This window comes from Pelmatolapia mariae, linkage group LG23, assembly GCF_036321145.2.
Source record: "Pelmatolapia mariae isolate MD_Pm_ZW linkage group LG23, Pm_UMD_F_2, whole genome shotgun sequence".
In the NCBI taxonomy this organism is placed as follows: domain Eukaryota; kingdom Metazoa; phylum Chordata; class Actinopteri; order Cichliformes; family Cichlidae; genus Pelmatolapia; species Pelmatolapia mariae.
In genome coordinates, this window is record NC_086246.1 from 10,805,125 (window position 1) to 10,828,580 (window position 23,456).

Below are 23,456 nucleotides of genomic sequence, written 5' to 3' on the forward strand. Positions count from 1 at the left end.
TGCAGTATAATAGTATAAATGTAAAGGAGCTGCAGCTTCATTGTGGTTATTTGGGATAATTTTATATTTGAATCCAATTAGGTTTTTAATTTGAACAAATATGATGCTAACACTTTCATTCCAACAGTAAATTAAGTCCTGAAAAAGTCAGACTTGCATTGTTACTCCAACCTAAATGGTTAAAAAAAACCCAAACAGAAATCTATTAACTAGTTTCTCGTTTGAAACGTTTACCTGAAGCTCTCTGAGCTCTCCACATCACAGACTGCGCAGCCTGCTTCTATTGGCTGTCCATGTGCACGTCAGCAGTCACTGCTGCATCCTGAGCCCCAGCTGTTGCTGTGTCACATCTTTTTTACACCAGGGGCCGAGGCTTTGGTTGACCTAGTTGCTGAAAAGCCCATAAGGCAAAGTCAAAAGCAAACTACAGATTACACACAGAGACAACGAAGTGTTTTGTAGCATGAATTGATATTTATTGGTTTGGAGAGGAGTCTGTTTCTTTCTTTCTTTCACGTGGTTTTATTAAGTTGTACAACCAACAATGGTGACTTTGTGATTTCAACCACGGGACATACTGTGTCAGTCAACTTCAGTATTAAAAGTACAGAGAAGCATCACATCAAGTCCACCTTAACCTTTACAATACCAATGTGGACTAAGTGGCACAAATCAGATACTGAATATTTGAAAGCCACGCTGTCTTAAAATCCTTTTCCTGTATCCCACGTCACATTTAGGTGAGCTCTTCGTTGGACCTACTTTTCTTGTACAACAGCATCATGAATTCATCTGAATCGGTTTCCATTCAGTAAGAGAACGTTCGTATTTTCCAGATTCCAACAAATAGCAGACAGTGAAGGCAGCCATGCTCACTGTCCACTTGAGTCTTTGACTACATCCTCATTCTGTGGTAGACTGAGCAGTTCCTGGATCCTCTGCATGTCCTTATTGGTTTCCTCCACCTGAGAGCTCACATTCAAGTTGGAAATCAGCTCATCCGTCAACTGCAAACGGGCTGTCCTTTTATTGGAAAAAAAACAAGCTCTGATTAACCAAGAAGCATCAGGATAAAATTACACTTTGTATTTATTTCTGATAGATCTTACCATTCTGCAAGCTTGTGCTCATACAGTTCCCTGCACTCTCTCCTGCGCCTCTCTCGGATCGTCTCTCCAGTCAGGGACTGCAAGGCAATGACGAGAGCACCAACCGGAATCCTGTGTAGAAGTCAGTGTATATAACTGTAACTGTGATGCACACCTTTACACTTTTACACAGATCAGTCCATCAGATAGTCTATGTTGTATAACATAAAACATATCAGATGCCTGTTCAATGGAAGCATCGACACTAATAACTTCCTTAAACAGTTTCTACAGCTGCTGCGGCCCAGCTTCTCCGAACCCTCCGCACTTTCCACTCACACCTCTACGACATGAAAAAGGAAACCATAATGGTTAAAGATCTGGAGCGTGATGTGCTTTGCAATTAGCTGCCTGCTTTCATGCCGCCCCTTCTGCCCCAGCTACACCTGGCGTAGCCGTGGCTGGAGCCATTTGCGCACATCAAATGCTCCAGGTGGCTGGCCACTGAAGCAGACAGTGAGAGGAAGAGGAGGAGGGAGCAGTGCTAGTGGAGGGCCAACTGGAAGTATGGCTAAGCCATTATGGAGTTGACCACAGGGATGATCCAAACTAGACCCTCCTCTGTTACACCATCAAAGGCAACACACTCAATTTGCAGCTATACAATCTGCATTTAGCTCTGTGCGCTCAGCTGAAAGGACGAGCGAGGCTAAAGTGGGCCAGGGTGTGAAGATGAGACAGAGGATGAAGCACCTCCAAGTCTACATCAGACCACGGTAGAAGGACACGAGAGGCTGGAATAACACCGATGGTATAAAAGGAGAAGGGCAGCTGCTGCCTTGGCCCGTCTCCTTGGTTCAGTACCCAAAACACTGTCCTCTGTGGTGCATGAGTCCCTCTGGCACCACGAGCAGACTTGGAAGGGAGTGGGGAGGAGGAGGAGGAGGGGGGAGGTTCAGCTGGGTGACAGAGGGTTGCTGGGAGGGGCGCAGCTGGCTGCCAGAGTGCTCACTGACTTCGAGTACACAGGCATGAATGTAAATACACACACACACACGAGAAGGCATGCATGCATGTCAAAAAGTAAATACACAGCATCTGAGAATAGAAGTCAGCCCAGTACTGAGGACTGAGCATGCTCTATTACATCAGATGGAAAAAAAGTTTAACATGCACTGTTGGGAGTGGAAGTCAAAGAATTCTTGTAGAAGCAGAAGCCAGCCTTACCCCAGCACTGCTCCGATGACCGAGCCCGCTACCAGCCCTCTCAGGCCCAGGTTCAGTCTGAAAAGGCCTACAGTCACAGCTGCTCACATACAGAGTTTCATCATTTCAATGTGCAGGAATTTGTACTGGACATGTTGAAAGAACACTTTTATTGTCAAGCAATAATTAAACATAGATTCTGGGTGTAACTGAACAGACGTTTCACATTTTAATATCATCACATACGGTCCTATTTTAATGGGCATTTATTATAGAAATAACTGAAAACAATCACAGTTGGAACTACAACCTGCAGGCGCCCTGATCAGATCACGTGACTCACCTCCAGCTGCAACATACTGGCTGACTGCGTCTTTGTCTTGGTACACGGAGAGTCCCGTGCTCACAGAACTACACAGGGAGCGAGAGGAAACACACACGATGTTGAGTCAGTGAGGCCAAAACAAACTGACCGAGGTATGCTAGCAATGTTAAAGCACTCACATCCAATAAACATCTGCACATTGTTTATGTGACATTCAGCATTCTGTGCATTCTCCTGTTATTAATACTAAGCTGATTTGACCCCTTGCAAAAGTAACACTGCACACACTTTCCTCACATGCTCCACCTGTTTTTTGTTTTTGTTTACCTGAACAAGGTAACTATCACAGCCACTCTCCAGCTCCATCTCCATCCATATCTTATAAACCCCCGGATAGCTGCATTGTGTGCTGAGCGCTGACAGACAGAACAGGCACAGACAGACTTTTACTTTTATTTGCAGCATTATTCTCAATGCTCCACTTCAGACCACTAAATAATAATTCAATAAAAAACTATGACATCACAATATTAAAGCTGAACACAAACATCATTCATGGAACATTTGCACCCAAAACCACAGCAGATATGGTTTTAAAGGCACAGATTTCACTTACCACTGCGTCCACACGATTAGTGTATAATTCTGCCTGGCTGACTTGGATATATCTCTCCCTGGCGTAGCGAGCTGCTGGCAAGCCCCCATAGACAAAGCCTGCAAGTGCACCGAGAGCACCGCTGTTTACAACATTGGTGATCTCCTCTGGGTATTTCCGAGTTGCACTAAACAGGGACGAGAATGTTCCTTGTAAGTTTAAAGCCAGTAATGAGTGAACTTGTTACATTAGAAGCCATTAGAGCAAAAAGCCATTAAAACTAAAGGATGCTGCAAGTTTAGTTAAATAATGTTAACTTATCAACTACATGATTCATGATGAATTTGACACCACAGTGTCTACATATACACAAAGACCTTTTCAAAAACACCAAGACACCAACAAGTGAAACAATGTAACAATAAAACTAACTCTCTGTCAAAGAGATCTTTGATGCGCTCCCATCCCGTGCTCGGGAATTCTGGCTTGCCAATGTTTTTCGGGAGGCTGCTGGACGAAGGGATAGCTACAGGAGCAGTACTGGTGAAGGAAGAGGATGATGAGGAGGAGGAGGAAGAGGGCATCTGTGCAGGCTGGGCAGCAGCCACATCAGCTGCGTGAACCCTGGGGAGCAGAAAGCAGAAGAAAGGAGGCCTGGCACGCTGGATGAAGCCCTGCAGTTGGCCGGTGCTCAGCGTGCCCTGAGGGGCTGAATCTGCCAGTCGTCTCTGCAGGGCAACGCTTGTCCTGCGCCGCTCTGGAAGCATCACGCTTCAGCTGCTGATGTGCTGCAACAGGGAGAAACACATGGTCACGGGCTGAGACGCCACACTCGCCGCCTCAGCTCAAGCTCCATCTTCAAAACCAAGAGCCTCGAGGCGAATGAAGGCCTGGCAGTGCTGCACAGGCTGTTTGACTAAGCAGCTGTTGAATTCTACAGTCCTATCAACAGAAACTGCGAAAATAGGCTCTCCCCCCCCCCCCAAACTGTAAAATGCACTATTGATCTCTCAGAGCACAAAACCTCAGATCTGCTAATAAGGATGTGTCAGATGCTCCGTGGTCAAAGGTAAAAATAAAAGGTCACAGTAACGTTATTCTGCCTGAGATTTTTTAACCAGAGCACAAACAGTAAATATATGAGGAAATGTTCACATTTATTGAACCATCCACAGTAGAAGAAATAAGATTATGAGTCTGAGTCTGTTTGCACCTAGGCGCGAAACAATCGAGCTGTATTTGAGAGGAAACAATACTATTTTACAATTTTGTTATTCTAAACAATTTGAATGAACCTAACCCTGTATTTTCACTCCTGCTGTAAGACTATGGAGTGGCCACTCAATGACACGAACTCTGATGGCAGCAACTCAATGCATTCAGGCATGTAGACAGGATCCTGACCTGCTGAAGTTCGAACTCAGCATCATAATGGGGAGGAAAGGGTGGTGTGAGTGTTTTAGAAACTGCTGATCTACTGGGATTAGAAAGGTAGATTCCTCTGATTGTGTTGTTTTAACCCAACAAGGAAGAAAATTTTTAATAGCATTTAGGCTGTGTTCATCTGAAATGGGTGTTTGTTTATGCGGAACCTTATGCAGAGGACTATTTGGATTATTTCTGGCGAGATTTTATTAATAACAATTAATATGTAAATATAATTTTTTTAAGCCAGTGTGCTGGTGGATAAGTAATGCCACATAAAGCTGTCTCTTCATACAGTGCTCCTGTCAGGTCAAACTTTGCCTGTGCTATTGCTCAGGCTAACACAGCAGCAGCACGTTATTTATGACAAACACAGCACAGTTTTACCTAACAGCTCCCAAAACGTGACACCGGTTTTCATTGCGGTCGGTTTTATGCTCCTTGTCTGTTCAAACACTGGTGTCCAACAACCCCTCGTATGGTTAGCATGCTGTTAGCCTCTGACACATCACAGCAGGTGCAAAACAACTTACTTGAATTCCTCTGAAATGAACCGCTTGTTTTTACAAAGACGTGCCGTTCCGATTAATGTACGAAAATACAGATATTTGTTTTTCATAATGCCCTTCAGAAGAGCGCTTTACTACAGTTCACTCCCACTACTACAGTTCCCACATAGTCCACCGGCGTCCAAACCTTTCACCCCGGCCAAGACTTGAAAGACTTGAAAATAGCGCCGCCTATCGCTGGAGGACTAACACAGTTGCTGTTACCGTTGCTGACACAACCGGTGGTTTAAGTTTATGATGGGTTATTATAATATAGTTATTTAGTTAAGGGGTAAAACCTTAACTAAATACAGTGGACACACGTGAATATTATATATACATACATACATACATATGTACAGCAAGAGACAAAAACAAAGACAAAAGCGTGACAAAGACAGTGTTAAAAAGTTTTAACCAGTTTATTGAGATAAAAACAAACACTATGACCAGACACATCATCTCAGCTTCTTTTTTTCCTCAAATAACCGAATACTACAACATATTCAACATGATCATGTATCAGTTACATCATCTATAATGTCTTGATATCAAGGCAGCTTCATCAGAAATGGTAAACAAAGTGGTTACTCTGAATATTATTGCTCACTGCTGGCACTTTGTGTAAAAGAAAGTGTCCTTCTATCTATGTTATGAAATCGATGGCGGTGAAATGTAGACTGATATAGCTAATTTCCAGTTGCCCAGTAGAGGGCAGTGTAACAAAACTTATCTTTAGCAAAGCTTTGCAATCAACTTCACTGGTGGCAAAGAAGAAATTCTACTACCACATGATCCTCAGACATTCATCTTACCAGTTTTAGCCACTACTTTAATGTATGGTAGGTGGACTACACATTATTTTCACTAACTGTACTAAACATAGATTCATTCAATATCAAACTATTTGTTGTTCATTAAATTATCCCAACATGGTAAACCTGGTAACCTTAACTACCACTTCATAATTACACATCTTTTGTAAATATCTGAACACCTGTCGTCCATTTCCATTACAGTTTTCAATGACTTAAAGACAGGAGTGCATTATATTTCCATTATGATCCTTTCCTGGAGAATTAAAGTTTTAGTTTCAATAAAAACAACTGTCGGACCAATCTAGGAGCCCATCAGTAGGAGTAATTGCTCTTTTGCTCTCTACATGGACAAGTTACCTGCATGCAACCAAAGCTGCTCAAAAACCAGATCTACAACTGGACAACAAAACACAAACCAGAAAGCTTCTAGTACCAAAATTCTTGCCTCTCGCCTACAGAGTCTAAATATTCACATGTAATCTAGTTATAAAAGTTACTCCCAAACTGATATCCACCAACAACCCCTCGGATTTTCCTTTACATCATTACCCTTTACATCATGATTTCCACTAACCTTGATAATGTCACTATAATATAATCAAAATAACAATCACAGCTATAACTTTTTGACAAATAAAAATAAACTGATGTGTAAAATAATGGATTGCCTCTTTAGTGGCTTAAAAACATGCGTTATAGTTACGCACTTGTGCTGGTTAGATGGATAACAGGCGCAAAAACAAAACAGTCGTCACATCTGGAAGTACTGAACTCATCAAACCAGAGTGATCAGTAAGGACTTTGGCACATAAGCCCCCTAGTGGCACCTGAAGATTCTTCATGAACAAAAGGAAAATTTCACAAGAATGCATTGATGGAGGGATCCTTAGTGTACTCTTGCAAATGCTGGCTCTTTTAGAGAGACGTGTCAGTCACGTAATCTGATGGAAGAATGTACACCACAGAGAAACAGTGTGCACACTTTTCCCCCCTCTTTCGAAAGATACTGATAGAATCTTGTGGGCACAGATTAATTACTGGCAGCATCTACAGTCAGCTGCTTGTACAGCTGTGTAATCTAAGCCCACTAACTGGTGGACATGTGGGTCATTGTGTGGTCCACACTGGTCTCAAACACTGTAATAAACACAAATACATGAAGACAGCGTTAAAGCGTCAGACTTCAGATCGGTAAATAAAAACAGATAAAAACTGAATACTAACAACATGACACAGTGCTGCTTGAAAGCAAACCGTACGCCCTGGTTCAGTTACAGTCAGAATCTTCACAGTCTGGTCCAACACAGTCTGTCTTACAGCTCTGTTTTGCTGGCTCGGTGGACTATCTGGTTGTAGCTGTTCTTTCTTTGGGGTTTGTAGGTGAGAAGCTGGCTGAACTCGGTCAGAAGTCTTTCCCAGTAGCATGAAACATCTTCCATTCGCAGGTGGTTGAGGATGAATTCCTTCCCCCTGTAGAGAGGTTGGGAAGCAGAAAAGTCACGTGATGCTGGGAGAAGGTTATCGCAGCTACTCCTGCTCAATCATGAAGTTCTGATCTCTCACCTTGTAGCTATTTCCTGCGCGATGGCATCGTTCTCTTTAACAAACTGGAGCAGCTCCCTGAGGACACAGAGTGCAGACACATTGATATTTGCAAATTCTTCCTTACTTGGCAAATAGTACTCTTGGGCTTGCATAGAATAGAGATCTTTCAAAATAAAACCTGAAATAAAGTAATAAATAAAGTTTGAGAGCTCACTTTAAAATCCCTATCCAGCCTTCTTGTCAAGCTCTCTGGTTTGCTACAAGCTATTAGTTGTTTCACCAGCTTGTTGGCATTTATCCAAACGCTTTGGCTTGAAATATACAGTCAGCGTATCACTATATGTTCAAGGATGCAATTAAAATGTGTAAATTTGCACATTTACCTATATAACAAATTATTATTGTGTGTCATCAGGTTTAAATTGTCAAAGCTGGTTGTAAATACGTTCCTTTGTTCTATAAAAGGAATATAAAAGACCTCACATTTTTAAATTGGACAACAGACAGAAGGCTACACACACACACTGTATAAAGACTCTTTTTTTCCTCCATCCACGAACACAAGCTGCCATCTTCTTTTCTAAACCAAAGGGACGTCTTAACAAATACATTTAAACAACAAAACGAACGATGCACACACAGACTTCATCCACATGTCTGAGGACTAGAGATGGCACGATACCACTTTTTTATGTCCGATACCGATATCATAAATTTGGATATCTGCCGATACCGATATGAATCCGATATAGTGTATTTTTAATCAATAAAACTATTTTTTTTAAAATATCTTGCTGCATTTTGTATAGGTTCATACTGAAGTTTAAAAAAAAACAAAAAACAGTAAAGCTATTCTGTTATACCTGTATGCAAAAAATACACTGCACCCAAAATATTTCATAGTTCAGCAAAACTGATCAATCTAATAAACTTAAACCTGCACCATCCTCCCTATTCTGGTGTTTTAAAGAGTACTTAGCAGAAATATTAAACAACCTAACTAATAGGGTTGCAAACTCCCAGCACAAAAAAAATAGAGAACCACCCCCCCACCCTCCACCTCATGACGCTTAATCGACATAATCAACTTAACTTTGATGCAGTGTGAAAAAAAATGCACAGAAATCAATTATTTTTCAAGGATATTTAAATAGATTCAACATCTTTCTTCAACAAATTTGCAGACTGCACAGATGGCACCTCCCCAAAGGAAAAAGTAGTATAGCTTACATTGAGCACATACACACAGGGTATATTAGACTTAATAGTTACTATATACAGTAATGGACTTCTATACATTTTACATCAGATTAAAACTTTGGGTGTAAGATTCAGATAATTATTTATTAAAAGCTAGATATTTTAAATGAGAATAAGAAAGAAAAGTATTTCTTTGTGCCCCCCTTTACCTGTTAATGCCCTACCTGCCCCCCTGGCTAAACTTTGCTGCACAGTTACCAGCCGTGTGTAGAAAAGGATCCTGGTGTGGAAAGTAATATTAAATAAATTCTAACAACAGCTTATCAAGCTTAAACGTGCTGCTGTTGTTTATCCGCTGGTTTCCTCTTTCTTGTGTAAAGTGGGCGAAAAAACAAACAAGAGAGACGGGAGTCGCAACAGAAAAGCCGATCAGCCGATTATTGATCAGTTTCATGATTGAAGTAGCAGCAGGAGAGTGAGGGGGAGAGAAGAGGCAGCCGCTCCATATATCGGTTGTTAAGCTTAACGTGGGACAAATATTCAGAGATGAACTTACACACTTGCACCGGCATTTCATCTCCGAGAAAGTTATCCCAGAGAGAAGTAAACTTTCTTGGAGATGAAATGCCGGTTTGGTAGCGAGGCTCCAAATGCTCAACCAGACTGCTGAGAGGTCTCGCACGCCACAGCCGCTCTATCACATGACGCATACTGCTCAACGTGCTAAGGTTATGAGCTGAGTTACGCCATGTCGCAAGTTTTGTGAGGTGCTTTCGTGATATTTAATGGATCGGATTACATTTTTTATTTCTCTCCGATATCCGATCCAGTAATTTAGGTCAGTATCGGACCGATACCGATACGCAATATCAGATCAGTCCATCTCTACTGAGGACACAAGCTGACCTACCTGAGATCCGACAGATCCTGCCTGACTGGGATGTAGTGGACCCAGGGCTTGAGCTGAGGGTAAAAGAATTCCTGCCATTCGTCTCCCACGTGAAACACCAAGGAGCCGCACAGGAAGAGATGTTTGAAGCGAAAACTTGCTGCCACACCACGGAAGTTGAACAAATACCTGCAGGAGATTGGAAAGAAGTCATCCGTTAGACTGCATGGCACAACAAAGCTGCTGTAAACTCAGCTATAGAACATGTCTTTATAAAAGCTACTTTTGGCTGTTCTCATGCCACGAGGGTGTCGCCACAGCACCTGCAGCTCAATCCTTCTGTTTGCAATGAGCAGCCAATCAGAAGGAAGGTGGTTTAAAGAATTGGAGCTAAAAAGCCTTGTTTCAGACAGAGGATAAAATGTAAGGCAGACCTAAGGCCCAGGATTTCAGGAGGATCATTCTGATTTGTAGATCACACAGAGCTGGGAAAGAGTATAATGGTTCCTCTTTAAATATGAATGAAATACAGGCAATGTCAAGAGAATGAGCTCACTTGTATTTGCAGTGATCTACCAGGGGAATTTCCTTGGCAGGGGGTCTCCCAAGAGTATCCTAAAATGCAGCAAATACAGAAAGTCATTTAAAGTCAGTCTGATGGATTCCACTGTAAAAGTGACTAATATGTCCTATAACAATGAAATGATCGTATATAAGCAGGATCAATTTAAAAAGAATCTTACTGATTTCAGATTATTGCAAAAGTCTGTGAGCTCCGTGTGGTGTGGTGTCAGTGTGATTGACCTTCTCAGACTTCCAGGCTTGGTTCTTTGTATATTCTGCATCTACCAGCTCTGGAGCTTCTCTGGACAGAAGGATGAGAGGGTCGCGCTCAGGGCTGGTTCTACCAAAGAAACAGAGCACAGTCCAGAAGACATGATTTAGGGTCCTACAGCAAGCTACACATATCATGTAAATGCATATGAAAAGAAAAAGAATAAAAAGAATTTCCATAGAGAGTTACACAAAGTAAACATCTTCACAACACTGACCTGGAACCTCTGAAAAATCCTTTAGACTCTTTCTTCTTCCATGGCCACTGTGCTGCAGATCTAAAACACAACACATTATTAGCAGTAGTACTATTAGAAATCTTGTACTTTAAAATCAACATTTTTTATTTAATATAGAAAAAAGTGGACATATTCTTTTAATAAGGATATGAAAAAGGACCACCTAAATGAATTCAAAGTATGGAGAACAAGAGGAACAGCTCATGATCCGAGCCATACCACATCATCAAACACGGTGGGAACATTGTGATGTCATCAGTATGGCTACCAGTGGAACACTAGTGTTCATTGATGTGACTGCTGACAGAAGCTGCAGGATTCCTCCAAATGCTGGAATATTATTACATTTAAGATTATGGTAGTTTGTCCAATTCACTTTGAGCTTCAAAAAATGCGGGACTGTGTATAAAATTGACTGTAATTTCTAAATTACATTTCTAATTTCTTCAGTGCACATAATTGGACAATGGTCCAAACTGTACGTTCACTAGTCAGCTCCTCTCCTCACTAGAGTGCAAACCTTACTTTTTAAGGTCATCCCTCATCAGATCCCATCTTCCCAGTCCGGTGGGGTAAATGGGCCACACAGCAGGCCCGCCTTCCCAAAATGTCCATGCTGGGTACATGATGTCGTTGTAGTCTGAGGTCTACTTAAAAAACAAACATCCACATTTCAAGAACACTTACTGCACTTAATAATAGTAATAATACATCCACGTGTGCCTAAAAAACACTGCCCACATTCTGACCTTACTGAAAGAGAAGACTGGCAGGGTTGGCTGCACCCAGTGGGGGACTTGAGGGTAATCCCTCACATTTACAACCATCTCTAAGTCAGGCAGCTTGTCAATCACCTCCAGTATGAAGTGCTCCACCCCACTGCACCTGAAAACAGGGAAGTGGCCCACATCGTGTCATGGATATAACTACCTGATGTTCAGACAAGTAACAATGACTTGTATCTGATCAATTTCTAAAAATCACACCAGGTCCTGCTTTACCTAGCAGGGAACATGCAGTTTTGCTCCCTGTACAGCTTGTGTCCAATGATCTGGTAGTGGGTTCCCACTCCTCTCTGAACCGTAGCAGCCATGACATCCTGTGAAATCCCCCCTTTAAAGGTCTGCAAGTCATGCTGTAGGACACTGAGACAGACGGCAAAGTTCATATTATGCTTAACTTACACAATGGGAATGAAGCTATAAACATGCATGTGATCAGTATGTCAGATACTATACATAGATCTGACACCTATTTCATAATAAAGAGGTTTCTAACAGAATGATCTTTTGCCTGGATTCAGTTCATATGCAAGAAAGGTAAAGTGCACCAACCTTAGGTGGCAGCTACAGTTGACAGGTTCACATGGAGTGTACCCTTTAAAAGTATCTGATATCCTTTCTTTAATTTTCTTCCACTGGTTGCCTGCAACATCACATATAAATGGAGATTTTGCTATTTTGCATCACATTTAATAGAGTCAAAATCATTCAGTAGGTCACAAAAGAGCCCAGCATCTAAAAAGAACTGCAGGCCTCACTTGACTCAGTTAAAGTCAGTGTTCTTGATTCAACGGGAAGAAAGCGAGTGGGCAGAAATGGCTCATTGCTGTAATTGATGGAACCATGAATTCTGCTCTCTACCAAAAAATCCTGAATGAAAATGTCTGGCTGAAGCACACCTATGCAGCAGGACAATGATCCAGTACACACCAGGAAGCAGGAAGTGTTGTTTGCCAGTCTAAGGAAATATTTAGGGAAGAACAGACGTGTTATTTTTAATGTATTGTAGCTAACCAGATTCGCAGCTGCCTGTATGTTCTTTTTGTTTTCAGTCCCTTTTACTAATAACAGTTCAGATATTCATTATTAATTAAAAAAAAATCTACAACAAAGATGTGTGTGATATTAAATTTGAAGAAACTTTGAAATATGAGTGGACACCTCGATTGTGCTGTTAAAGTTTGCAGCATATTACAGTCTTAGGCTTTATAAGGGCTTTACAAGGGCTTTATAAGGGGCTGAGAGCTTACTTTTGAGCTTCCCTTTGCTTAAGCCAGAGCATTTGCACAATCCGTTAAAAGAGAACACACGTCGATGGAGTCTAAAGAGCAAGGAAAAGCCTACACGCGCGGCTTTTTCGCAGTTTTCGCAGTTTGCAAGTTGCTAATTTACATAGAATCAATGTATTTGTTTGTGTAGGTTAGGTTTTTTTAGAGCAAGCAGACCATACAGGTTAACAGCACTTCAAGTAACTCCTGCACGAAAAACACTCTGTCATGTAATGGCTCGACTATAAATTATCGTACTGAATGTGAGTGTTAGAGAAAGAGCTAACTCTTAGCCATAATTCATACCAACCTAAAAGTTAGCTGCTGGGCTAGGTTTGCTAACACCGGTGAATTGATGGTTGCCTATAGCGCCAGAAGTTATCTCAAAGAGCGACGGACAAATAAAAGCTCGCTAGTTCTTTTTTTTTTAACAAATTCAAAAGGCGTAGGTGTTTAAAAATAGATTACCTGAAGCACCGGCCAAACACGCGTGAAAAACTTGCACTACTATTAAAATCCTCCACAACCAAAACCACTCCATTTCCCCTCTATCCTCCAGCTTTGTCTGACGAGAAGAATCAGCGCCGTTGTTATCTGCGGTCCGCTGCTTCTGGCTGGGTTACAGTCATTACGGTAATGCTCGCAGTGAAATTCATTTGTTCGTTACCGTAAAGCTTAAAACACTGAGGGATTGTTGGTCTAAAATCTTCAGTTACCGCTAGTTATTTACAACATAAGGCATGATTTTCAAACGTACAAACACTGCCACATAGGTAATGACGTTACTGATTTAGTGGTTGATGAAATCACGAGTTTATTTCAAGGGCATGACAGCATCCTCATGAATTATTATACTTCAAATGTGCTCAATATAATGAGTTTCTCCATCACAGAGAGAAAAGGAGGAGGAAAGAGACCCTCCTGAGATTTGGGCAGTAAGTGACAGAGAGAGGAAGAGACAGAAGACAGGTGGAGAGGGAGAGCTATCAAAAGAGGGCAATAAAAAGAAGCAGGGGGTTCAATGAAATATTAGACAGAGTATTTCAGATTTGCTGGAGATATAATAGAGATCAAATCTGTGGATGAATTGCAGATCTCATTTATAGCCAATTTCTTCAAGTTTGGTCTTGAGAGGATCTTGGATTTTTATTTTTTATTTTTTTGCAAACACATCCACAGCTGAACAAAAATGCAACACATGTGGCTCTCTCTTCTATCTGGCCTCTGCCTTAACCTGGTTTTCCTTTGCAGTGCCGAGGAAGGTCTAGAGTTCCCCAATTTTGACGGGAAAGACAGGGTGATGGACATCAATGAGCGCAACTACAAAAAGGCTCTGAAGAGATATGACCTGCTGTGCCTGTTCTACCACGAACCTCTGCCGGCCAACAAGGGTCTTCAGAAGAGGTTCCAGATGACAGAGCTGGTGTTGGAGGTGAGAAACTGGTTGAGGTGGGAAGAGGTGAGACAGTATGTGTCACAGACTGCAGGGCAAGTGGCTCGGTGATGATATTCTTTGTGTATTATAAAATGGAGTTAACTGTGAAAGGAAAGTGAGAAATGTGGAAGTATAATGATGTAATCTACTTTTTTATAGAGTTTTTTTTCCCATGTTTTGATAAGCATTAAACAGAATTGCTAACTCATGTGGTTCAGGCGTTAATGCTCCATAAAGAATTCTTTCTGATGATGAATTATAACATAAAGTGCCTTCTCTGCTTGAAAAATCAGATTTGGGAGAAGCAGTTATTAGGATTGCTGATTCGTTTTGTGTTTATTGACCAGTTGATCAACAGTTGCTTTGTGGCGAAAAATCACATTTCCAGAAGCCTTAGCAGTATTTAGCATTCTAACATACTAAACATATTGCCTATGAGGATGATGGTATTCGTATTTAGGCCAAAGACCAATATAGAGCCTCACACATTAGCTCTGTAGCTTTAGACCACGTTGGATAGGCAAAAAAATATATCCCAAGGTGAATGTTAATCCCTGTTAACCCTATTCCTGACTCTAAGGGGGTCACTAGCGATCTGCTGGATGTTACTATCATGAACCTTCATAAACAATGAACTGGTTTTAAAAACTCTTCACAAAATTCATTGCTCCTGAGTTTTTCAGGTTTGCAAATATCTGGAAGCTATGGGAAATGTATCACTACTGATCAAAGAAGACACGAGGAAATGAGAGATGGATCTGTTGTGGGATACCGGATGCTGAGCTATAGCTCAAATCCCTGCAGATTACATTCTGCCATGCAAACTTGTCACAAGTAGTCACTGATACTTTGCGTTCTAGGAGAAATCAGACAGCGACTGCCTCATGTTTCCTCTGTCTTCTTGAAGTATAGACTCTCTCCTTAGACTGGATCTATGTTTTACCTGTGCACACTCTTAACTGGCAAGCAGTCCTTTTAATCCCATTTTGTGCACTCCGCTGTGGTTTACATATATCCAGGGATTGTTTCTAGGTCATTTTGTTAATTATAGCTTGCTCCCAATTCTCTTTACTATCTTCCTTTGAACTAGAAATCAGAAGATTTGCTCTCACACTCCTTTCCTTCTCATCTTGAAGGCCTTTTTTATTTGTTAGTATTCACCTTTGGCAACATTTTCAGTTTCACATTTCTGTCATGTTTCGTGCACTCTTGGAAAGCAGAAATACACAAAGTAAACCCCCTCCTCAGTGGTTTTCTAAATCTGTTATCCTTCCTCAACAACTGCAAGCTGAAAGGCAAGCAGTCCTGACTCACAGCTTCCTTCTAACAAGAAAACTCCACAGAGGGCTCTCAGCACACAGACATCTTGGTAATGAAAAGATGTATTGACGAAGACGGCTGCAGCTGTGGATGTCGGCTCAAGTACACAGCATAGAAGTCAGAGCTAAATCAAAGCGCTGAGCAGAGGGTGTTCACACCAGTGTTTCTTATCTCAAGGTTTACTTACCAGGTGGTTTTAGTCCACACATGTCCACACTGTACAGTTTTATTTAAAAGTCAAATAAAAAGTCACCAACTATTATTTAATTTACCAGCTATGCTCTTGCGTCTTGCTCCCAATTGCCAACACTGGTGTTTTACTGCACCTATTTCAGCGTCGAAGCCCCTAAACTGGCCAAAAGCCTCCCACCAAGAGCCGAGAGGAAGTACTCTCTGGCTACTTGGACAACAATATCCTGAAGGTCACTATGAAACTTGACCCAGATTTGCACTTAATATTGACCTGAACCATAATCTTTTCCTAACCTAAATAACAAGGTTTAAATCCCAATCTGCTGCTGTTAGTATGGCTGAGGGTGTCACATGTGTTTGTTTGTATATGCGTAACTCCTTACCAATCACGATGGTGACCTCTGTGATTTTAGAAAAGAGACAACATTTAGAACACGATGAAGAGATTTCAGAACATGAGGTATTTTGCCGTTACTGGATAGGTCAGTGCAGAAAGTAGACAGGAAGCTGGAGGGAAAGTGAGGGGGATGACATACAGGAAACAGTCTGGGACAGACAAGTAGGCCTGGGTTTGACGAGCTGCTCAACCAGGTGAGCTACAGCAGCACTCTCAAGTCAGAATGTGGCAGGTGAGTTTGAAGATGAGGATGAGACAATCAGCTTCAAAAGAATGGTCCATCCTGTATGACTGCCAACTTGGTGCAACAAGGCCCGACACAAATAGTGAACATTAAATCTCATTTTTAACGTTTCATCCTAGATGCCATTCAGAAAATCATCCTAATTAGGTGATGTTCCTGATCTAGGTTTTTTTTTAAGTGTTTTTATGGAGTATTTTAATAGAGTCACAATGCTGAATGAGTTGTTGTTCTTGAACACAGCTTACAGCTCAAGTCCTGGAGAACAAAGACATCGGTTTTGGAATGGTGGACTCCCAGAAGGATGTCAAAGTGGCCAAGAAACTGGGTATGTACTGCATCTGTGTTGCTCTGGGCTTATCCACTCATATGGTTTTCTTATACCATTTTACTAGTAATGTATTGTTTTGAAAGTGTTGGATCTGTTGTCTAAATAGGACTGGAGGAGGTGGGCAGCTTGTACGTGTTCAAGGACGACCGTGTGATTGAGTTTGACGGGGAGCTCTCAGCAGACACTCTGGTGGAGTTCCTGTTGGATGTGAGTAGTAAAATCTGATGCTTTTCAGACGGCAGTTACGTTACCCACAAAAACAATCAATCTTCAGCCTCGTTAATTAGTTGAATCCCTAACATATCACAACTGCAACATCAATAAGCTCTTCAACAACACACATTTTAGTAACCGTCATGTGTACCTCATATAAAAAATGCACTGTAAACTAAGTTATCAGAAAAGTTAAGGCAGTGACACAACTGCTACAGGTCCCTTTTGATTACAGTTAAATCTCATATACTTTTGATGATGATTTTTCATTCACATTTCCCACAGGCTAAGATAAATTACCATAATATTAAAAGTAATGAGTTAATATAAAACTCCCTTTTACTCAACGTTGTTGGAGTTCTTTTTGTAAACATAAGAAGGTTCTGCCTTACTTTTGTTGTGCAAAAGTTTAGTGGAGAGAGATTAAAGTTTGCAGAACTCACTAAGAAGCCTGTGCCGTCTACTCAGGCTAAGCAATAGCTTAACAAGCCCCTTCACTCATGGCATCACAGCTTCTATCTATCTAATATGGATCAAATATCTATTATGCACATTTAGGTCAATGCACTAATAATTTTGCCAAATAATAGCATCTTAGTCAAATCTATAAGCTCTGGAATCCTAGAGCTTTTTCTTCTAATATCATAGCATCCACTCAGTAAGCTGTATTATTAAAAGACAAGTGCGAGCTAGAGCTGACTAATAGATTTCCTTTGGTTTTTGCTTTTACTGCTCTTCCTGCAGGCTTTTTTTTTACACTCTTTATTACTGCATGTGCAATATTCTCGACATTAATTCAGTCCTATTGACTATCAGCACATGCACACATTCACATTTAAACAATGCAACTGACGACAGAGAAATGTTACCTTTAAGAGGTGATTACTTAATCCTCAAAATAGTGCAATTTATTAAAAAACAAGAACTCCAATTTAAAAATATGAAAACTTAAATATTTTTAATTAATTTAAGCGTTTGGGTTTACACGGCATATTGCACAAGATATTTATTTTAAAAGAACAGTGAATAGGGCCTTAATTGGGCCCCTGGTTCCTGATACATTTACTTCATTTTAAGTAAAGTTTTTAGGACTGCATCATGCACAAGTTCAGCATTATTGCTTTGTATTGATTATTGACTGACATGTATATGCCTTCCAAGGTAGTCTCCAAAAGTTGATTCTGTTCATCTGGACGTAGCGCTACGTCCAGATGAACAGAATCAACTTTTGGAGATTTACTTTCCTGGATGATTGAGAATGCATCAAGACCCTTCCAAGGTAGGTTTAGCGCAACAGTTACTTTTAGGTAACAGTACCTTGTATTTCAACTCTGTTAGGTGGATTATATTACCATGGCATGAGCCAAGCTAGCTGTTTGCTATCTTCAGTGCTAATGCTAAGCTAATCAAAGCTGCATGTAATTATGAGTCCACATTAAACAAAAGTGTATGAGACTGGAACTGATCCAACTATACCAAACTGATTAAGTTACCTAAATAATGACTAACATGTTTTCCTTCTGTGTTATACTGCTCTTAGGTGTTGGAAGACCCAGTAGAGATGATCAATAATGCCATGGAGGTGCGAGCCTTTGAGAGGATGGAGGAAGACATCCGCCTCATTGGTTATTTCAAAGGAGAAGATTCATGTTAGTTTAGCATCAAACTCATATGTCAATATAATAATAATAATAATGGATTGCATTTATATAGCGCTTTTTGAGACCCTCAAAGCGCTTTACAATTCCACTATTCATTCACTCTCACATTCACACACTGGTGGAGGCAAGCTACAGTTGTAGCCACAGCTGCCCTGGGGCAGACTGACAGAAGCGAGGCTGCCATATTGCGCCATCGGCCCCTCTGGCCAAGTATATCTACATTTAAACAAGAGCAGTTCTAAAGGAATTTACAAAGACTAGGAGTGTGTGGTTGAACCTATACCTACACTCTTTCAGTGTACCATGAAGTTGTTTTATTGTGCTTCAGAGATGTTAATGGAATCTAGAGGTTGATGGAGATATATTTTGTATAGCCTTACTGGCTGCTAAATGAAAACCTGATTCTAGACTTTGCTAGTCTCAGTCAGTCTCATGACAGCCTTTAAATAGCTTCTGGCTCCCCATCTATTAGGTCAAACTGCAATTATAGTTCTTCTCACAAAAAAAGGAGAAAAAGTGAGGCAGGGAAGATACTATCCGGCCAATACGACAGTGACACAAATTTTCATTATGAAGCCTATTTCTGTCCAGATATAGGTCGGTCCCTGGTGGTGACCTTGTTGGGAAGAGAACTAGGATCGTGTTACAAGTGTATAAAACTGTATTAAGGGAAAGTTGGTTACTGGGATGAAGATGCCAGAATCTGATGAGAAATTGAATGAAGACACTGCCTTTCACTTCTTGCCTTTCTCATCACACCATCACTATAGAATGTCACTGCTGAACTTCAGCTTTTGTTCCTGTCAATCTCTCTCAAATTCATTTCCAGCTCCCATTTTTGTTTTCGTTTTTTAGATTTCAAGGCTTTCCAGGAAGCCTCAGAGCGGTTTCAGCCTTACATCAAGTTTTTTGCTACATTCGATAAATCTGTAAGTCTTAACAGAAAATATACTACACTGTACTTTGTTTTACAGTAACATGCACCATAATTACTTAAAACACACTAACCATAATAAATTAGAATACAGAATTAATTAAATGCAACTTATATTAATTTCTGTGTGTAAATAACAAGTAGCTTGTTAGCTTACTTTTGCCATGCTAGCAAAAAGCTAGCACAGCTATATTCAAATGCATCAAAGTCTAGCTGCTAGCAGCTCTGAAATTCACTATTTAGTGTGCTACATAGCATGTCACCGGTTGTTTAAAGTATGTAAATTAATGTTAGTGTTTGTTTTTTGTTAAATCTGATCTCTTAGGCTAGCTGTTTCAAGTCTTTATCTTCACATCACTCCTCAAATATACGTTTCCGAAAAAGACTGGAGATAGCTAATTTAGTTGAAACTCTTGATTAATGAGCTTTACTTCAAACATAAAAAAAAATGAAAACCATCCCTAAAACATTAAAGTGACATCTTGGCATTTAACTTTTTTTTTTTTAGGTAGCCAAACATCTTTCCCTAAAGATGAATGAAGTTAATTTCTATGAGCCATTCATGGAGGAGCCGGCCATCGTGCCTGGAAGACCTCTATCCGAGATAGACATTGTTGAATATGTAACCCAGCACAGAAGGTTAATGGGGTTTTTTTTTTCAAGTTTTATTAAAAAAACTTAAAATTTCAACCATTTCTTTGTGTGAGATTTAATACAAATGTGCTTCTTACAGAGCTACTTTGAGGAAGCTCCGGGCTGAGAATATGTTTGAGATATGGGTGATTGTTTGGTCTTATCAGAGCAGATGGAAGCAGAAATTGCATAGTATACAAGCATTTTCTTTAAATGTATTGAAGCCAACGTTGAATTCAAACTACTAATTACTCTAAATCTTTAAATTCTTCCCATCTGTAGGAAGATGATATGGATGGAATACATATTGTTGCTTTTGCTGAGGAAGAAGATCCAGGTCTGCAGCTGTAATTCAGAGCTTTTTATTGTTTAACATTACACTTATTTATCTTGATTAGAAACTGGAGTTGAGTTCAGATAACTTTGTTTGTCTCTTCCTTAGATGGATATGAGTTCCTGGAAATCCTGAAAGATGTGGCCAGAGACAATACCAACAACCCAGAGCTGAGTATTGTCTGGATCGACCCTGATGACTTCCCTCTGGTTCCGTCTTCCTGTTTAACCAAATAGTTTTTAAAATGATCCTTTATAAACAATTTCTACACAGGAAAATTCTACCATTGTTTAAATGCAGAAAATGTCTGAAGTTAGCTTGGTTTATCTTGTCCTGACAGTTGACCACTTATTGGGAAAAAACTTTTAAGTTGGACCTGTTTAGACCCCAGATCGGTGTGGTCAATGTGACAGATGTAAGTAAAATATCAAACTCTAACAAAACACCAAAATAAAGACTTTAAAGACGTTAAATTTTGTGGTTCTCTGTTTTCCAGGCAGATAGTGTCTGGCTGGACATGTCCAATGATGAGGACCTGCCCACTGCAGAGGAGCTGGAGGACTGGATAGAGGATGTCCTGTCAGGGAGGGTGAACACCGAGGACGACGATGAGTCCGCTGATGAGCCCGAAAACCCTGACAGCTACATCACGGAAGACAGCGATGAAATTCATGACCTAGATGAAGGAGATAATGACGATAACTACAACTGACCCTCAAAGCTTTATATCCGCGCAGATCAGACCTGAACTAGCTTGGAACATCACAATATGAGATTGTAGACAAATTCAGATGTCTCTCTTTTTTTCTAATGACTTTAAAAATGCTAAATTAAACAAATTCTAAAACATAGATGGTGTAGATGTTAGATGTTTTTGACTATGGTTGTAAAACCAAAGTAACAAGCTAAGAGATGCTAAGACATTCCATGAAGCTGACAGGAATTATTCAGTGAGGTGATACATTTTTGTGTGTTTCTGACTCATGACACATAGTGATTTGACCCGCATTTTTAATAAACAACAACAAAAAAATTATTTTTAGCAACTTTAAGGTTTACATGACCAAGATAGCAATGGCAACTTCTGAGTGTATGCATGTCTGTGAAAATAAATGTCAACCATTAAAGCTCAAACTGTTTCTTGTGACTCACTGTGTTAATATTATTTTATAAATATAAGATTTGCCTCAAACATGCAAACTTGCATGCAAATATCCTTCAAACTTGTGTCCTCTACCAGAGGCCTGGGAGCTTGAGGGTCCTGGTTTGGTCCAGCTGGTTAGCCATCATTAGTTTGTCTGTATCTAGAAATCTCACAGGACGCAGTCATTCTTAACCACCCTAAGGGGCGTCTCCCATTTTTACATATGTTTCTGTATACTATGCTAACCACTTGGTTGCCTGTTAGCATCTTCCACCCTTCTGTATCCTGTCTGAGCTGGATCTTCACACAGCCTGCACCTGGGTCTTGCCTGGTGTAGTAAACCCCAGCCTCTATCGATCTTGTGCTTAGAACTTGTTCCTGTGCTGACATGATTATTGCCTCTGTGCTGTTTTTCAGTCCCACTTTGTCCAGACATTGGTACATTTTTTGATATCAGCCATTTCTTCTCTCTGCTGGTGGTACATGTCCTGCAAGGGCCCATCCTTCCATGATGGTTCTTCTTGCTTCGCTTCTTTTTTGGCTTTCTGTTGCCTGAGGTATTCACTAAGCCCATGACCAGTTGTGACCATCTTCCTGATGTACTCATGGATCTTTGTGTGGTTCTGACACTTCTTCCTTCTGCTTAGCCTACAGTCTTAGGATGTTGGACTTGGGATGAAACCCTTCATGCGTGTCCTGTCTTGATGTCAGTGGCTTCTATTTCCTCCTTTGGGCTAGTTATTATCCCAGCAGGGCATAAGTGTTAATTGCCTGGATCTTGTTCTTCCCATTCAGCTGACTTCACTTACTCTCTGAAGGCATACATACATACATACATATATATATATATATATATATATATATATATATATATATATATATATATATATATATATATGTATATGTATATATGTATGTATATATATATATATTTATATGACATATAGTGATATACACTGCATCAAAAAAAAATAAATAAAAGTGAACCCTGTGAGTATCTTCATTCCCTTCTCACCCTCATTAAGGAAGTCCTTACTGATTCCCAGGACAGATCAGATTGGCACATTTTCTCAGCCAGTAAATGGGTGTTTCACCTTGAATTATTCAAACACTGGTAAATAATTCAGTATTGTTATGCCTCCTAATGGGAGTAGGGACCTGAACGCTGGAAGCTGGGGGAGGTCGGAGGTGAAAGAATCAGGGTGAGACAGGCTCAAATGCGGCACTCTGGGGTCCGATGAGCTGCATGAGGATTGGACAGAGTCCTGATGAAACTGTGAGTCTAGCCATGAATTAATAATACAAGGCCGTGCAAGACTCGTTATTCCCCTGGAGGAGGATGTGATGTAGTGTGTCAACAGGATGTTTGTATCATGATGGGGGATTTACAGTTAATCTATGCCAGGTGATGAGAAACATTCAAGTGTGTGCGCATTTAAAACATGACCCTGGGGCAACTAGACATGTCACACTCTCTCGTGACGAGAAACAGCTAGTCATGGTATTGGTGTAAGTGTTGGATGCCGTGCGAGTGCTTCATGGTGACAAAGTCGCTGTGAATGTCAGATGTGATGGGGTTTTACGTGAAGACTGACTAAATGAAGGACAAGATGGATTTCTCTCCTTTCTCCCAGGAGAGGAGGAATTGCAAAATCACACTGTAGATGCGGAGACTAAGGTTCAATAAAAACAGCAAAGAACAAAGAAAAGACAGGAGTAAGATGAATTAAGGTGCAGATTTCTGTTCAAAATCAAAGCTACAAGAAGTAAGAGGGGATCTCCTCTCATGTCTCCATCTACACATAACCAAGCCATTACACAAAAGTGAGAGCGAGAGAAATGAAGGGAAGAAAACATTC

The 23,456-nt window shown here is 40.6% G+C and overlaps 3 protein-coding genes across 4 annotated transcripts; 1 reads left to right on the plus strand and 2 right to left on the minus strand.

Moving 5' to 3' along the window:
* Positions 1–464: 464 nt before the first annotated feature.
* timmdc1 (translocase of inner mitochondrial membrane domain containing 1) lies at positions 465–5,334 on the minus strand. Its single transcript, XM_063466678.1, has 8 exons — positions 5,173–5,334; positions 3,647–4,002; positions 3,236–3,401; positions 2,947–3,035; positions 2,638–2,705; positions 2,316–2,394; positions 1,110–1,220; positions 465–1,023 (listed from the first exon to the last, which is right to left on the minus strand). The coding sequence occupies exons 2-8, from the start codon at positions 3,979–3,981 to the stop codon at positions 873–875; spliced, it is 999 nt and encodes a 332-aa protein (XP_063322748.1). The 5' UTR covers positions 3,982–4,002; positions 5,173–5,334; the 3' UTR covers positions 465–872.
* Positions 5,335–5,636: 302 nt separating this feature from the next.
* poglut1 (protein O-glucosyltransferase 1) lies at positions 5,637–13,389 on the minus strand. Its single transcript, XM_063467074.1, has 11 exons — positions 13,231–13,389; positions 12,047–12,137; positions 11,714–11,857; positions 11,462–11,597; positions 11,238–11,359; positions 10,692–10,751; positions 10,444–10,543; positions 10,196–10,254; positions 9,661–9,828; positions 7,569–7,625; positions 5,637–7,475 (listed from the first exon to the last, which is right to left on the minus strand). Exons 1-11 carry the CDS (start codon positions 13,301–13,303, stop codon positions 7,319–7,321), a joined length of 1,167 nt encoding a protein of 388 aa, XP_063323144.1. The 5' UTR covers positions 13,304–13,389; the 3' UTR covers positions 5,637–7,318.
* Positions 12,834–22,314, plus strand: LOC134620778 (calsequestrin-2-like). 2 transcript variants are annotated; one of them, XM_063467073.1, is made up of 12 exons: positions 12,834–13,025; positions 14,014–14,194; positions 16,591–16,675; positions 16,785–16,885; positions 18,432–18,540; positions 19,408–19,481; positions 19,995–20,125; positions 20,220–20,265; positions 20,402–20,456; positions 20,562–20,662; positions 20,794–20,868; positions 20,950–22,314. In XM_063467073.1, exons 2-12 carry the CDS (start codon positions 14,063–14,065, stop codon positions 21,163–21,165), a joined length of 1,125 nt encoding a protein of 374 aa, XP_063323143.1. In that variant the 5' UTR covers positions 12,834–13,025; positions 14,014–14,062; the 3' UTR covers positions 21,166–22,314. The 2 variants fall into 2 exon arrangements, with proteins under 2 accessions (XP_063323143.1, XP_063323142.1); XM_063467072.1 differs by lacking the exon at positions 12,834–13,025 and having other exon boundaries at positions 13,952–14,194.
* Positions 22,315–23,456: the final 1,142 nt, after the last annotated feature.